This window comes from Lynx rufus, unplaced genomic scaffold, assembly GCF_022079265.1.
Source record: "Lynx rufus isolate CCGP_SWC_20201006 ecotype Redwood Valley unplaced genomic scaffold, mLynRuf1.p SCAF_17, whole genome shotgun sequence".
NCBI lineage: Eukaryota > Metazoa > Chordata > Mammalia > Carnivora > Felidae > Lynx > Lynx rufus.
The window spans coordinates 4,029,636-4,043,592 of NW_025814831.1; the positions used below are offsets into that span (position 1 = coordinate 4,029,636).

A 13,957-nucleotide genomic window follows, 5' to 3' on the forward strand; every position below is an offset into this window, starting at 1 on the left:
AGAGCAGCATGTACCCCAGAGGGTGAGTCTGAAAGTAACCTTGGGAGGAGAGAGCAAGGCGCTGGCAGCGAGGGCTGATTGGTGCCATGATGGACAGTGTTACAATGTCAGCTACCACCGTGGGAAAGACCCAGGGCTGGCAGGGGGTGGGCAGGATGGGCACACGGGCCTTCAGAGTTACCCACCTGTTATTTCTTAAACTGGACCGTTTGGCATTCATTATGATTATTTTCATATGCCTGAAATAATTCACTAACCAACTGACCTCCAAACCCTTTCTGCCATCACTTCCAAATCCTCAGGACAAACCCAAGCTACCTGCCCCAGCATTCAAGGACATATGTACCTTGGCCCCTCCTGACTGACATCTCCAGCCTTCTTCAGCCACTCCCAGACCTTTGCTCCAACTGTTCCTCAGCGGGGAATGCCTTTCCTCTGCCCACCCGGTCTTTCTGGCTAATCATGTGCACAGGAAGCTTCTAAGTGGTGGAGATATGGGGTCAGACATGACCTTTTAGAAAGAGGCCTTTCGGAACCCCAGTGAAGAAGACAAATTGAAGGGAAAGGCAAGGAGGGCAGCCAGGGCTGGAGAGAGACTTGCCCTGAGGCCAGCTGCACACCCTGGCACCTGCGGCCGATGCCCTTACAACCTCACTCCACTGGTAGTCCTGGAGATGGCATGAGGTCTCAACTCCAGCCCTGAAAAAGGATGAGGACGAGGAAGCAAGGGGCCCGAGCTCTGAGCCACAGGTAGTTCACCTCGGGCACCACTTCCCTAGGAAGCTCTCACTCCCAGGGTCTGGGGGCTCCAGAGGGCAAACAGTCAACCCCAGGATCTCCATTCACTTTGCCCCTCCCCCCATCATACTCAGAGACGTCCAGAATGGGAAAGCTGGGAGAAAATGCAGGGAAACTGAGGGCCTAGAGAGAGGAGCAGGGGAAAGCCTAGGCGAGGCAGGTGGATCCCACATTCCCGGGTCAATGACCTACTTTCTCTAAATCTGGTGGTCGCCCTGGACCCCAAGAGCTTCACTGCGGGCCTATGAGATCACACCCCCCCTAGGTGGGGCAGTGCTTCAGGTGGGGGCATCTGGTGGGGTCTCAGCATGACCTTGGGTGCCCGCCTGTGTGGCACCCCAAACCTTGGACCCTTCGTGGAGAGTCTGGGGCAGCTGGGGCCCAATCCACCACCATGTCCGAAGAAAAGTAGGCGAAGCACCTGGTTTCCCTTCTGGCTGCTCCTCACTTGGGAGGCCACCTCCCTGGGAGCCTCAATTTCCTGGCCTGTGAATGGGGGGGGGTCATAGTTTCCACCGCTACCGATTGTGAAAATGAAGTGAAATCAAGTGTGTTTAGCACTGAGACTGGCACACAGTCCGAGCTCATTAATAGCTGCCTGCATCCATTGGACCGTCCCCTGGGAACGTCAGCCTAGAGCAGGGGCTCCCGATGCCCCGACCCTGGCCTGGCAGAACGCAGTTGGGTCCCTTAGGAGGAGTCAGAGCTCCTGCCCTTTGACCCCTCCATGGACTGATGGGAAACAGCTCCGGAGGTCTCCCTCAAGGTCACAGAGGGTTACTGGGGAGGTGGAATAGGACTTCTGGGGTGACGAGGGAAGTCACACTCCAGGGAGCCGGAGCGCCTACGCGCGCGCCGGGACCCACCCCGCAAATCGGCCCAATCATCCTCCCGTTCCCGGGCCGCCGGGGGGCCTTTCCTCGCCCGCAGCTCGGGTTTCCGGGAGCCCCGCCCCGCATCGGCCTGTGCCAGCCCCGCCCCCCCGGCGCGCCCGCAAGTTTCTCCCAACTTTTCCGCGGGTCTGGCCGGGCGCCCCGCCCACCGGCTGGTGACGTAACAATGGTGCAGCGTGGCGACCAATGGGCGGCGGCGGGGGCCGGCAGTGCGGGCCAATGGCTGCGGAGGACGGTCCCGCGGTCCTACCGGGCTCCGACCGCACTGCGCCGCCCGCCGCCCGCCCGCCGCCGGCGCCGCCGCCCAGCGATCCGGCCGCGGCGGCTCAGACCGCGGCTGCGGCGGGCGCGGGCGGCGGCGGCTTCCTCTCGCCCGCCCGTCTTGGGACCTTTGCCTGCGCGCCTACCCGCGGGGTAACAGCGCGCGCTTCGGCCCTCAGCGGGACGGGGACTGGGACGTCAGGCCCAAGGCCCTGCTGTCCCCCACGGTGAGTAGTCCCCCGCCTACCCCCGGCCCGCTCGGCGCGCAGCCCCAGCCCCGGGTGCTCTCCCCTGGCCGCCGCCCCCTCGTGTCCCCTGGGCATATGCACACGCAGGTGCAGCCCTCGCTGCTCTGGCCACCGGTCGGCAAACACCCTGGCCTCGACCCCCGCGACCCGCGGCCGCCGGGAGGGGACGGGGAGGAGCTGGCGGGCGGCCCCGGGCGTACAGCCCTGCCTTCGGTGGCCCAACCCCCCCATTCACGGAGCCGCGGCTGTGACTCGCTGCCCAGTGACGTGGGGCGGCCCAACTTTACGTAACCCGCCTGGCGCCCCACGGGTATCCACACAGGGGTACATACACCTGGGACGCAGAGTCCCAGGCTTGGGGGGGGGGGTGTTTCGGGCATGGTGCCCCCCAAAGAGCACTGCGGCTGTAGCCCACTCCCCAGAGTGTTCGTCTCTGTAACTTAGTTACCCAGTGTGTGTGGACGCGGCCTGTGCGCTGACCCAGGCCCCTTGTGACCAACAGCTTACCCTTGAGAGAAAGCAATGGGGAGCTTGGACCAGGGTCAGGAGTCAGAGACCAGGGCTCAGTTTGGGGCCGGGGGCTCAGCGGGCAAGGTCAGGCAGGGCTCAAGCTGGGCTCCCTGTGGGTTGGGGGCTCCCCCCCCCCCATTTCTGGAATGAGCCCAAAATGGGAGGCAGGAAATCTTGGTTCTAGGCTTGGCTGTACCATGACTTGCTGACTGACCTTGGACAAGCTTGTCTCTTGCTGGAAAATGGGATGACAGTACCTGCTTCATCGAGTAGTTGGGAAGATCAAGAGAAGTTGCAGACCTGGAGGGGATTTGCTGTAAAGCGTTGTGCATACCCGTTTCTAGGTTGATTTCGTTGCGGCCTCCTCCCAGCAGCTAGGGTTGATGATACCCAGTAAACATCATGTTTGGGTGGAAGGCTCCACCCCAGCTCACCCAGCTGGGGCTCACAACTTCCATTTCTCCCACCCCCTTTTTTTACAGATGAGGAAGTTGAGGCTCAGAGAAAGAGAGTGATATATACTCAACGTCCTGTGATCAGAGTGCAGGAACCAGGTAGGTCTGGGTCTAGAACTCTGTCCCTGTCTGGGATGGGGGGAGGCCCTAGGGGCTCCCACCTGTGGTCAGGGGTCAGAGGATAGGGTCATGGTTAGGTGGAGCTTGGCTCAGCTGGAGAGGTGGGCTCCAACTTTCCTGCCCCCCAACCTGGTCTTTTCTGTTTGGGGTTGGATGCACCTGGTGAGCCTAGTCAGCCAGGTCAGCAGGTCTCTGGGCTGAAAGAGGTGGGGAGGTGGGTTTTCGGCGTGGCCTTGATGGCGGGTGGGGCTCTGAGGGGAGGGGGAATGGAAGGGCATCTCTAGCAGAGGTGCCGGAGAACAAGACACTTTAAGGGAAGGAGAGCAGAGGCAGCTAGATCAAGGATGTGGGAGGTGGGTCGGGACCTAGCAGAGAAGGGCCCCTCCTAAGCAGCAGGCAACCTCGAGCTTTGGAGCCTCACCGCGATCCCCTCCCCGCAGGTGCAGGTGGTCAGCTGCCGCCGGGCCCATGCCGTGAGGCCGGGAGGCAGGCGTCCGCCACCAGCATGCCGTGGGACGCGCGGCGGCCCGGGGGCGGCGCGGACGGCGGGCCGGAGGGCGCAGGCGCGGCGCGCTCACGGGCGCAGAAGCAGTGTCGCAAGTCGTCGTTCGCCTTCTACCAGGCCGTCCGCGACCTGCTGCCGGTGTGGCTGCTCGAGGACATGCGCGCCAGCGAGGCCTTCCACTGGGACGAGCGCGGCCGCGCCGCCGCTTACTCGCCCTCCGAGGCGCTGCTCTACGCGCTCGTGCACGACCACCAGGCGTACGCGCACTACCTGCTGGCCACGTTCCCGCGGCGCGCGCTCGCGCCGCCCAGCGCCGGCTTCCGCTGCTGCGCGGCGCCCGGGCCGCACGTGGCGCTGGCCGTGCGCTACAACCGCGTGGGCATCCTGCGCCGCATCCTGCGCACCGTGCGCGACTTCCCGCCCGAGGAGCGCGCGCGCGTGCTCGACCGGCGCGGCTGCAGCCGCGTGGAGGGTGGTGGCACGGCGCTGCACGCGGCCTGCGAGCTGGCGCGCCCCGAGTGCCTCTTCCTGCTGCTTGGCCACGGCGCGTCACCCGGCCTGCGCGACGGCGGCGGCCTCACGCCTCTTGAGCTGCTGCTGCGCCAGCTGGGCCGCGACGCCGGGGCCCCCAATGCCGCCGCCGCCGCCGCCGGGGCGCCCGCCTCTGCGCCCGGGGAGCCGCGCCAGCGCCGCCTGCTGCTGCTCGACCTGCTGGCGCTGTACACGCCCGCGGGCGCCGCCGGCCCTGCCCGCCGGGAGCTGCTGGGCGACCGGCCGCGCTGGCAGCGGCTGCTGGGCGAGGACAAGTTCCAGTGGCTGGCGGGCCTGGCGCCGCCCTCGCTCTTCGTGCGCGCCATGCAGGTGCTGGTCACCGCCATCTCGCCTGGACGCTTCCCCGAGGCCCTGGACGAGCTGCCGCTGCCGCCCTTCCTGCAGCCGCTGGACCTCACGGGCAAGGGCTAGACCTCGGCGGGGAGTTGGGGGGGGCGGGGGCTGGTTGTTGGATTTTTGGAAATACTATTTTTCAGAGCGTTGTACCCAGCACTTTACATATATTGATCTCTGTATAGGAGAATCTCTGCTTCGTATGTTGCACGCGCTGCAGGCTGGGCCTTGATGGTCAGGTGGGCCCCCGGCTGCGGGTTTCTGGGGTCCGGCTGAGCCCAGCTCCCCGCCTCCCTCCCTTTTTGCAAGGGTACAGGAGTCACGTGACTCCTAGAGCCAGGCCCTACCCTCTGCTCACTGCCCAGCCCCTGAAGCTTTCATTGTTGATGTAGAGCCTCCAGGGCCAGGTGTCCCAGAGGGAGTGACAGCTGAGCTGAGCAGGAATTGGGCAGGGGCTGTGGGTGTGGACCGACGTGCCTGAGCTGGGGACAGCATGTGCGAGGGCCTAGAGGCCAAGAGAGCAGGTCCTGTGAGGTTCTGGGAAAGAGGTCCTCTGTGCAGTTGGCATATAGGGCCTTGCGAACTCCTGTGTGGGGCAGAGGAGGACGGGAAGGCTTGCTGTGCTGGCGTGGGGGGAGGCGTGATCCAGGCTGTGCTCCCGCTTCTCCCGCGTCCCCTCCTTGGATATCCTTGTGACACCTCCCCCCAGAACTGGCGTATCCAGGCCTGGGCTTGTCCGTCTTCCCTGATGAGTAGCAGGCACCAAGTCCCCCGCTCCTGCTTTCCTCTCCTCTGCCAGGAAGCCTCTGGTGCCTCAGGCCCCTGTTCCCCGCCTCCCTCCACCCTGTCTTCTGGTGGTGGTAGATGTGCCTTCCTCCGGGCCTGACCTGGGTCCGGCCCTTGGTGTGGGATCCCAGGTGTTCCCCTGGCCCAGTCCCCAGAGGGTGACTGGGTGGCTGTGGCTCCCAGTGGGGCAAGCGCTCTTGCCCCAGCTAATGGAGCTGGCTTCTGTATAGGAAGGTTCTGAAGAAGATTGTTAACGGATGTGCCGCCACCCTTCAGGACAAATGGACTGATGGACAAGCCTGGTCCGTGCCCTAAGGAGCCTCGAGGCCAGGGAGGATGGCCAGGCCGTTCGGCCCCGGGGAGTTCCGCTGGGCTATGAAATCCAAGCTGCGTGGCTCGGGCTGGAGGGCCACGATGTCCTGCCAGGAGGAGACGGCTAAAGGTCTGCCGGATGGCGGGGAGGAGGGGAGAAGGGAGGGGTGCACAGCCCAGGGGCTGATCCTAGATGGCAGGTGGGATTGAGGGCTCCTCCCTTCCTGCTGTGCGTCCTGGGGGTCAGTTCAGTAGTTTCTCTGAAGGTTGACACTTGGGGGCGGTGGATACTAATATCTCTCCCAGCTCAGAACCGGGGGCATCAGGAACCCCTGGCTCTAGGTGGTCCCAGGTCCTCCCACCAGGGATGCCATTGTGGGGGAGAGTGCATTGCCTTTGGGGGTGCATGAAGGTGGAGACTAGGGTGGCCCAGAGGAGCAGGTCGCAGTGGCTTCCGGGCGGTGGGCCTGTGGAGGCGTTGGGGGGATTCTTGGTGCCCGGATGCCCCAGCAGCTTCTAGAAGGCCTAGGCACCTGAAAGGGAAAGGTTTGCAGCCTTCTCCCCCGTCTCCCCAGGCCCAGCTCCATCTTCTGTGGGGTGAGCCCTCCTGGGCCCCTCTTGCCTTACACACTATATTACGGCTGCCCTTTTGAGGTCCCTGGGCTAGGACTGGGGTGAGGCAGAGGTGGGGGAGCTGCCTTGCCTCAGGACTCCCCGGGAGGCCATGGAAGGGGCACCCCACAGAACCCGTTGTCAGGCATGCAGGAGGCGCGACCTGGGCTCGTTCTGGAGTGGGCGGTGGGATCTGGGGGCCCAGCCTGAGCACGCGTGTTCAGGGGAAGTTCTGGGGCCCACGGGCAGTGGTTTGCTTTGAAGGTGACCAGCAGGCAGCTCTTGGTGGGACTGAGCGGCAGCTGTGGGGACCTTCCATCACTTGCGGGGTGACTTTGGGGCCCACCGGAGGCCCCTTATGCCCTGGAGGGCTGAGATGGCAGGAGGAGGGTATCCCAGGGCATTAGCCCTTGGTGTCCTCACCGTGGGTGGGTGGGACGGGGTCCGGGAGGGTAATGGAGTTGACACTGCTTGGAGCCGCAGGGAAGGCTGAGGGAGTCGAGGTCAGCCAGCGTCCCAGCCGTGTGGCAGCAGTGGGGCCTGATTGCCGGCACAGCTGCCCCTGTGACGCCGGGGACGCCTGGCTCGGGGCACGGCAGGCATCACTGAGCAGAGGCCCCAGAGAGGTGGTGCAGGGTGATAAGGAGAGCCTCGGGGCTATCTGGTGGCCGCCGCTGGCCAGAGGGAGGGCAGGAGGCTGGGCAGGAAGTCCCTAGTGTTGGGCTTATCAGTCCCTGGGACCCTCCAGCCCCAGCAAGGACAGCCAGGTCGGTGGGGGCCATGTGCACCGAGCGCTGGGGAGGGCCAGAGTCCGTCAGGCCCCGCCCAGGTGTCCCTTGGCAGACGGGGACTCTGCTCGGTCTTGGCCCGTTGCCTTGATGGCTTCTCTGAAGCAACTGCTCTGCCCAGAACAAGGCCCACTTTTCTCTGGGGTGAAGCACACTGGTTCGTTTGGCCCACTCATTCTGGTCTAAGGAGGTTTGACTGTGGCCAGTCCTGCCCCCGACCACGCCCACCCATCGGCCCAGTGACTCCCAATCTGGTGGAGCTCAGGGGCCAGAATCTTTACCCCAGACGCCTGCCAGGGAGGACAGAGGAGGCTGGGCCACGAACCGGAAAGGCACACCGTGGGACCGCCCTGCTGTCGGGGTGGCCTGGGGGAGGCGGCTGTGAGGGCAGCGAGGGCCTTGCTCTGCCCCTCTGGCTGTGGGGACGTGACTCCACGCAAGGGCCGCGCCACATGCGGACTCCATCCTGGTATTACCTCGATGCAGATTACTCTGGTGTCCCTTCCTCTCCATGCCTCACCAACTGTCAGCTACTGTACTGGGAAGAGTTTCCTGCATTCCCGCCGGTCCTGTTCAGAACAGGGATGCTTCCCGGGGAGCCGGGAAGGAAGGAAACCCTCGTGGTCAGGGACGGCCACATGCAGTGTTTGCACCTGTTCCCGCCCTGGCCCCACTGTGGTTGTGTCCTGCTACCTTTTCTTTTTTTTTTTTTTTTTAAAGGAAAGAGCTTCCCACTTATTTTTTTTTTAAGTTTATTTAGAGAGAGAATCCCAAGCAGGCCTCACACTGTCAGCGAGGAGCCCGATGTGGGGCTCGAACTCACAAACTGCGAGATCATGACCTGAGCTGAAGTCGGACGCTTAACTGACAGCCACCCAGGATCCCCTTGTCCTGCTACATTTTTAAATGGAGCATGACTGACAGACGATAGATGCACAGAGTTTATTTTTTCTTAAAGATGAAAAGAGGCCTTTTCTTTTTCTTTTTTTCTTTTTAAGTAGGCTCTCCACCCAATGTGGGGCTTGAACTCACGACCTCGAGATCAAGAGTCTCATGCTCTTCCCGCCGAGCCGGCCAGGTGCCCTGAGACGCACAGACTTTAAATGCATAGTCTGAGGAGTTCTGACAGATGTCTACACATGGAACCACCACCTTGATCAGGACAGAGGTGAAGACCGAGATTTCTGTCTTAAGTGATTTTTAAAAAGAATTTCTGCTTATAGAATTCACACCGGAGGCAGAGCACTGGGACTGCAGAGAAATCCAGGGCAGGGCCTGGCAGGGTTTCCTCACGGAAACATTGTCCTGCTCGCCCTCCATTGTCTGGCTGCCAAAAAAGGGGCCAGCTGCCTGCCACCAGCCCACCGACCAACCACTACGAGCACGTGGGTGTATTTTCTTCCAGTTTTTTCTATGCACGTATATAAATATATTAAAATTATTTTCTATGCCTATTTTTTACATACATGACATCAGATCGCTTAAATCATTAAGTACTTTTAAACTTACTGTAGTCTAAGCACTTTCCTATATTGTAAAATGCTTTGTAAATGACTTCTCAGGAGCCTCTGGTGTTTACTTGGTGATATTTGATTCAGCTAGTGTTGACAGCATAAGGAGTTAATGTTGGCACTTTTTAAAATGTGAATTTTATTTATTTTGAAATAAATAATACATTTACATGGCTTGAAATTCAAAAGATACAAACCCACCAAAGGTTAGAAGGGTGCGAATACCTGTGCATTGTATTATTTCCCTCTCCCTTCTCTCTCTCTCCCCCTGTGTATCTGCAACACCACGTTATTACACACAGAAGACCTGTGGCATCGATGTGGCCAAGCCCTGGCCCGTTTCCTCCGGGACACGTGCCTCTAACAGCCACACAGGAGGCCGCGCTGGAAGCTGCCCCTGGAGGTCAGCGGTTCGCATCACGCAATGATAAAATGGCCTGTGTTATACACTTCCCCCCAATTTAGGATTCGGTCCCGAGGACAGGATTCCGGAAGTGGAGTTTGTGGGTTTGCAAGTTTGAAGATTGCTCCGCGTGCGCCCCGCCTGGGTGCCAGGGGTTAAGCTAAGCGACACGCTTTCATCTGGGTCCGTATGAGAGCCATAGGTCCTCCGACTGGCGTGTACAAGTGTTTAAGGTACATCGTCGTCGTCTGTGATGCCACGGTTATTTCCCCTTTTAATCTTTTGTGGGGTTTTAAATTTATCACATTTTAATATTTTGAGGAAATCAAATCTGTATACTTACTTCTCCTCTGTGGCTTTTCCCATCACTTTGGAGTCTAGAAAGCCTTTGCCATCCAGAAATCGGATACTGTTTTCCCCCTAGCTTTTTCTTTAATCCATTTAATGGCTATTTTGTCCAGATAACGAGGCAGTGGTCCACATCAGCGGTGACCGCACCCGCCTGTCCCCTCTTCTACGACGTGCCCCCACCGTGCCAACTCCTGGCGGGCCTGGGCAGCTGTGTCCCTGGCCTGCCCTCCCACGCCACGCTTACACCGCCTGCTGCTGTCATCGCTCTTGGCAGCCCCCACCTATTTCTTCCCCCGACAGTGAGGCGGCCTCATGCAGCACTGGTCTGGGGTTCCACAGAGCTGGGCTCCGATCCCAGTGGCCCCTGTGTGACCTCCAGCAAGTCAAGGAACCCGAGTGTCCCTGAGACTGACGGTATCTCTCTCAGGGGGCTCTGGTGGGACACGAAGCAGCTCAGGGGCCTCGGGCGCACATCTGGCAGTCGGGGACCCTTGTGGGCACAGACATTGTTCTGGGACTTCTTCCCTGCCTCCCTCCAGCAGAACACGCCAGGGAGGGTTCTGACAGCCTGACTTAAGCCCACCAGTTCCTTTGGAGAGGACTCCTGTCTTTGCACGATGTACTTAGTCTTCCATCGGGAGGGTCGGCCGTGTCTTCCTTCATTCAAGCTTTGTTTGACATCCGCGAAGCGTGACATTCCCTGACACGAGTCCGACATTTCCTGTTCAGGTCTTTCCTGGCACACGATGTGTCCTGCTGCCCTTACGAACGTGCTCTCTTCCCATGTGCGGGCTCCCGGCAGCGCACTGCGGCTATTTGCTATTGTTTCTTGGATGGGGGCTCGGGAGCCCCTCCAGAGCCTGCCCACAGCAGCCCGGCCTCAGCGGGCCTCCGTGCGGAGACAGCCCCGCGCTCCGCCTCCCCTGAGGGTGTCCTTCCCAGGGGCTGCCGGGGTACGTCTACCTCTGGAGCGACGGTTCGGTCAGGACGGCCGCCCCGGGGAACCTGGTACGCATTTGCACACCAAGCAGGCCACGCGACGGCATCCGCCACGCTCTCCTGGCAGGGGGGCTGGGCTGGCGAACGCCGTCGGCAGAGGCTTCCGGCACCCGTGGGCGGGTCGCCCCCGTGAGTGCCCACCAGGGGTCCCTTCTCACGGCTCAAACACCAGACTCGACCACATTTGGAAAAAGTCTAGTTTATTGCACTGTCTCAAAGCACAACTAAAATTTAAACCGGAAAGGAAAACCGTACAAAGCACTGAAGCTAAAAGTAGTTTCAAAGTATCAAACTAGACTCGGGTTTAATTGCACTAAAGTCCCGTGGGCTTAGGAGAGCTCTGCCATCTGAGAGGAGCCGGACAAGGCACAACAGACACACAGGAGCCGCAGCCAGCCTGGGCCGGCCTCTGCCGTCCCCCAACCCTTCCGTTTCTATAAAAGTGAAGCGGGATCTGGGATTTCAGCATCCTGCCCTCGTTTAGACCTGGAACGCCTCCATCTTCGCGGCTGGCTGGTCCTGTCAGGGAACGTATTTTATCGCTCTTCACCTGTGGCCTGGGGCTCCCGGACACACTTGCTTAGTAGAAAACAGGCATCGAGTAACTGGGCCCTGGGCCAAAGGCAAGCTAAAAACAGCAGCGAGGCTGGAGGCCCGCTCCCGAGCTGGGTCTGGGAGGGGGTGGGGGTGGGGGGCTCGGGGCGGGGCGCACGGCCGGGCCCCAAGCCCCGTGGCCCAGCGGCCGGCGAGCAGAGGGGGGCCCTGTAGGCGGAGCCCACGGACCGACGGCCGGCGCGGCCACGGTGGGCCCAGTTTGAACCTTCCGGGGTAATCAACCCGATGCCCGCCTCTCGGGGCCAGCCGGCGGGTCCCGTGACGGCCCTGCGCGTTGAGGACACGCGGAGGGGGACGCCCGCTCTCTGTGACGCTGCAGCCGGGGACAGCGCGGGCTCAGGCAAACCACGCAAAGGAACGAAGGGCCCTTCCAGTGGTTTCAGGAAAGACGTTTCTCCTCTAAATTTGTCAGAGTTGATCTCAAATGAGGTATCTTATGCAGGTTTGTAATACAACGAACGAAAAAGGCAATAATTAGTAGACTCATCCCGTGAGGATGCTTCTGATCTTTACGATACCCGCCAGCAGCATTAGTTAAATACTAGTCTAGAGACGTTTCTCGGTTACTAACGTGGCTGGGCTCCCCCACGTCCGGCCGCCCCTACCTGGGCCTCCGCTGCCTTGGAAACACGCGCACCTCTCCCACCCCGTCTCGTCCACCGGCCTTTACTGTTTGGGCTGAAGCGTGTTCTCCAGCAGGCGGCCGGGAGGGCGTGGGCGGCGTGTGCGTGCGTGCGTGCGTGTGCGCGTGCGCGTGCCGCATCCGGGCACAGCCCAGCACCCCGCCTCTCAGACGCGGCCCCGGTGGCCCGAGCGGGGCGTCCGGCGCGGAGCGTGTGCCGGAGCCCGCGTCCCCGTGGTGGCAACGAAGCGGTCGCCAGGCCACCCCCCCGCGGTCAGAGAGTGCCGACCTCCGGCTCCGCTTCGCCGGGGGTTACCCACGCGGCCGTCCCCGCACTGGGCCCGGAGCGGCCGGAGGAGGACAGAGCAAGAGCTCAGAGGCGCTGCCGCTCTGGCCACGGCTCCGGGCCTCTCGGCTGAGGCCGTGGGTTCTGGAACAAGACGGAAACAAACACGGACGAGAGCAAGCGTGGGCCGTCCGACCCGGCCCCACCTGGCTGGCCGAGAGCTGGTGAGGCGCGGCCGAGAGCGAGCGCCACCACCGCACCGCGTCCGCTGCGCGTGCCGGCTTCCTCCCTCCTGAGCGGCCCTGTCCCCGCTCCTTCAGATGACCTCCCACTCGTCCTCCAGGTCCTCGGGGTGGGGGGTGGGGGCGTGGCCGCCGTGGGCGCCGTGAGAGTGGCTGAAGGTCTTGGTCAGCCGCTGGAGGAGGTAGCCTGGGGGGCCCACTGCCCACAGCTCGTCTGCCGAGGTCACTGCAGGGGACGAGAGCCGGCCACACGCTCGTCAGTCAGCGGGCCCGGGTGGGGGACACACGCGGAGAAGGGGCCGCTCCGCCATCCCGACCCGTGCCTCGGTTTCCTCAGCTCGAAAGCGGGTGGCCCAGCACCCTGTGCTCCTCCTGGGAGACTCTGGCCAGCCAGGTGCCAGGCGCCCTCCCTCTGGTGTGACCCCCGGCTCTCTGGAGAGCGAGCCCGGCGGGGGCAGCCTCTGGTGGAGCCCCTGCTGACACTGCCCGCGGGAGCCTCGGACCCAGGGAGAGCCGCGCAGCCCCGAGCCCCGCGGAGCCCTGGCACCTGCCTGTGAAACACGTCACGTTTCCGGGAATCTTCTTCCAGTAGTCTCCGGCAGGGTTTTTGTCGGTGACGCCGTACCGCCGGGCGAGATCGCCGTTGGGGCAGCGGGCCCACACGGTCCTGGTGCTCAGGGCCAGCTGGCAGGCTTGCAGCCCTGCAGGCCGACAGCGTGTCCATCTGTCCGCATCCCTGCCGTGACAGGACAGACCGCCCCCTCCCACGGGGCTGCTCCCTCCCCCCACTGGGCCCCGTTGAGCAGGGTGGCCCCGCGGTGACCGTGCCCCGCGCCTGCCGAGGGAGAGCAGCCCCACCGGCAGAGCCCGCGAAGCTGCTGGGAGCCCGGGGCCACAGGACCGAAGGGTCCAGGCCGGGCGGAAACGATCCTCCCGGAGAGGACTCCGCGGTGAGGGGGCTGGCTGGGTCCCTCAAACAAGGAATGTTCCGCTAGTGGCTTGCGGGTCACCTGCCTCAGCACAGCAGCGGAGAGGAGACAAAGTTGCCGCGTGGGGGACAGCCTGCTGGACGGACCAGGGGCCCGTGTGAGGGGACAGCCGGGACCCCCCTGCCTCGTCTCTACCTGGCACATGCTCCCAGTCGGTCCCCACCGGCATCTCTTCGGTGATCCCCGCCCGGACGTGGACGTTCCACCTGCTGTCGAGTGCCCACAGCATCTGGTCGTTGGGGCTGGAGTGCAGGCTCACCAGCGTGACCCCAGCAGGCTGCAGGCAGGAAGGGGCTTTCCTCAGGGAAGGAGGCGGCGGGACATGTTATTTTTGGAGCCGGGCCGGGAGGTTTGGAGCCTGACACGGGGCAGGAGGTGCAGGGGAAGCCGAGCGGACCCCGTCCTGCCTCCGAGCACGGGCCTCACGGGGAGAGACGCCAGCCCTGCCACGGCAGGCGAGCCCACGCCGAGGGACCGCCCACCCGACCAGGAGCCCCAGCTCGTCAGCACAGCAGGTCCCGAGGGACAGAGAGGCAGGAGAAGGAAGGGCGGCAGGCAGCGCACACGGGGACCTGGGCTGGGACGGTGGCAACAGAAGAGCACCGTGTCGCCCCCGTCCACATTCCTGTCCGACAGCAGGTGATGCGGGGGAAGGAAGGCCAGCTCTGGGTAAACGCGTGCTGAAGGATCCGGGCCTGCGAGGGCCCTCCAAGGATGCGCGCTTGGGCACATGCGCACAGCTTTGCGCTCAGAGGTGAGGTGACCG

The 13,957-nt window shown here is 62.7% G+C and overlaps 2 protein-coding genes across 10 annotated transcripts in view; one reads left to right on the top strand and one right to left on the bottom strand.

The window, feature by feature from the left end:
* The first annotated feature begins 2,001 nt into the window (after nt 1-2,001).
* ANKRD9 (ankyrin repeat domain 9) lies at nt 2,002-8,858 on the top strand. 3 transcript variants are annotated; one of them, XM_047080053.1, is made up of 4 exons: nt 2,002-2,179; nt 3,193-3,264; nt 3,726-5,903; nt 8,172-8,858. In XM_047080053.1, the coding sequence occupies exon 3, from the start codon at nt 3,791-3,793 to the stop codon at nt 4,751-4,753; it is 963 nt and encodes a 320-aa protein (XP_046936009.1). In that variant the 5' UTR covers nt 2,002-2,179; nt 3,193-3,264; nt 3,726-3,790; the 3' UTR covers nt 4,754-5,903; nt 8,172-8,858. The 3 variants fall into 3 exon arrangements, with proteins under 3 accessions (XP_046936009.1, XP_046936007.1, XP_046936008.1); XM_047080051.1 differs by lacking the exon at nt 2,002-2,179 and adding an exon at nt 2,900-3,054; XM_047080052.1 differs by lacking the exon at nt 2,002-2,179 and adding an exon at nt 2,900-3,054 and having other exon boundaries at nt 8,175-8,858.
* A 1,762-nt stretch (nt 8,859-10,620) lies between these two features.
* Nucleotides 10,621-13,957, bottom strand: part of TECPR2 (tectonin beta-propeller repeat containing 2) — a 108,203-nt gene continuing 104,866 nt past the window's right edge. For all 7 annotated transcript variants that reach the window (XM_047080042.1, XM_047080044.1, XM_047080043.1 and 4 more), the window contains 3 exons: nt 13,327-13,468; nt 12,754-12,903; nt 10,621-12,428 (listed from right to left, as the gene is read on the bottom strand). In XM_047080042.1, coding sequence (XP_046935998.1) covers nt 12,277-12,428; nt 12,754-12,903; nt 13,327-13,468 — 444 coding nt within the window. In that variant the 3' untranslated portion in view covers nt 10,621-12,276. The remainder of the gene's footprint in view (nt 12,429-12,753; nt 12,904-13,326; nt 13,469-13,957) is intronic.

What these genes read in the sequence shown, in the direction of transcription:
- ANKRD9 (XM_047080051.1), top strand. Translation starts at nt 2,958, where the DNA reads ATGACAGTACCTGCTTCATCGAGTAGTTGGGAAGATCAAGAGAAGTTG. An exon ending in TTGTGCATACCCGTTTCTAG is followed by an intron (nt 3,055 to 3,192) that starts GTTGATTTCGTT and finishes CTTTTTTTACAG; the next exon opens with ATGAGGAAGTTGAGGCTCAG. An exon ending in GATCAGAGTGCAGGAACCAG is followed by an intron (nt 3,265 to 3,725) that starts GTAGGTCTGGGT and finishes CCCTCCCCGCAG; the next exon opens with GTGCAGGTGGTCAGCTGCCG.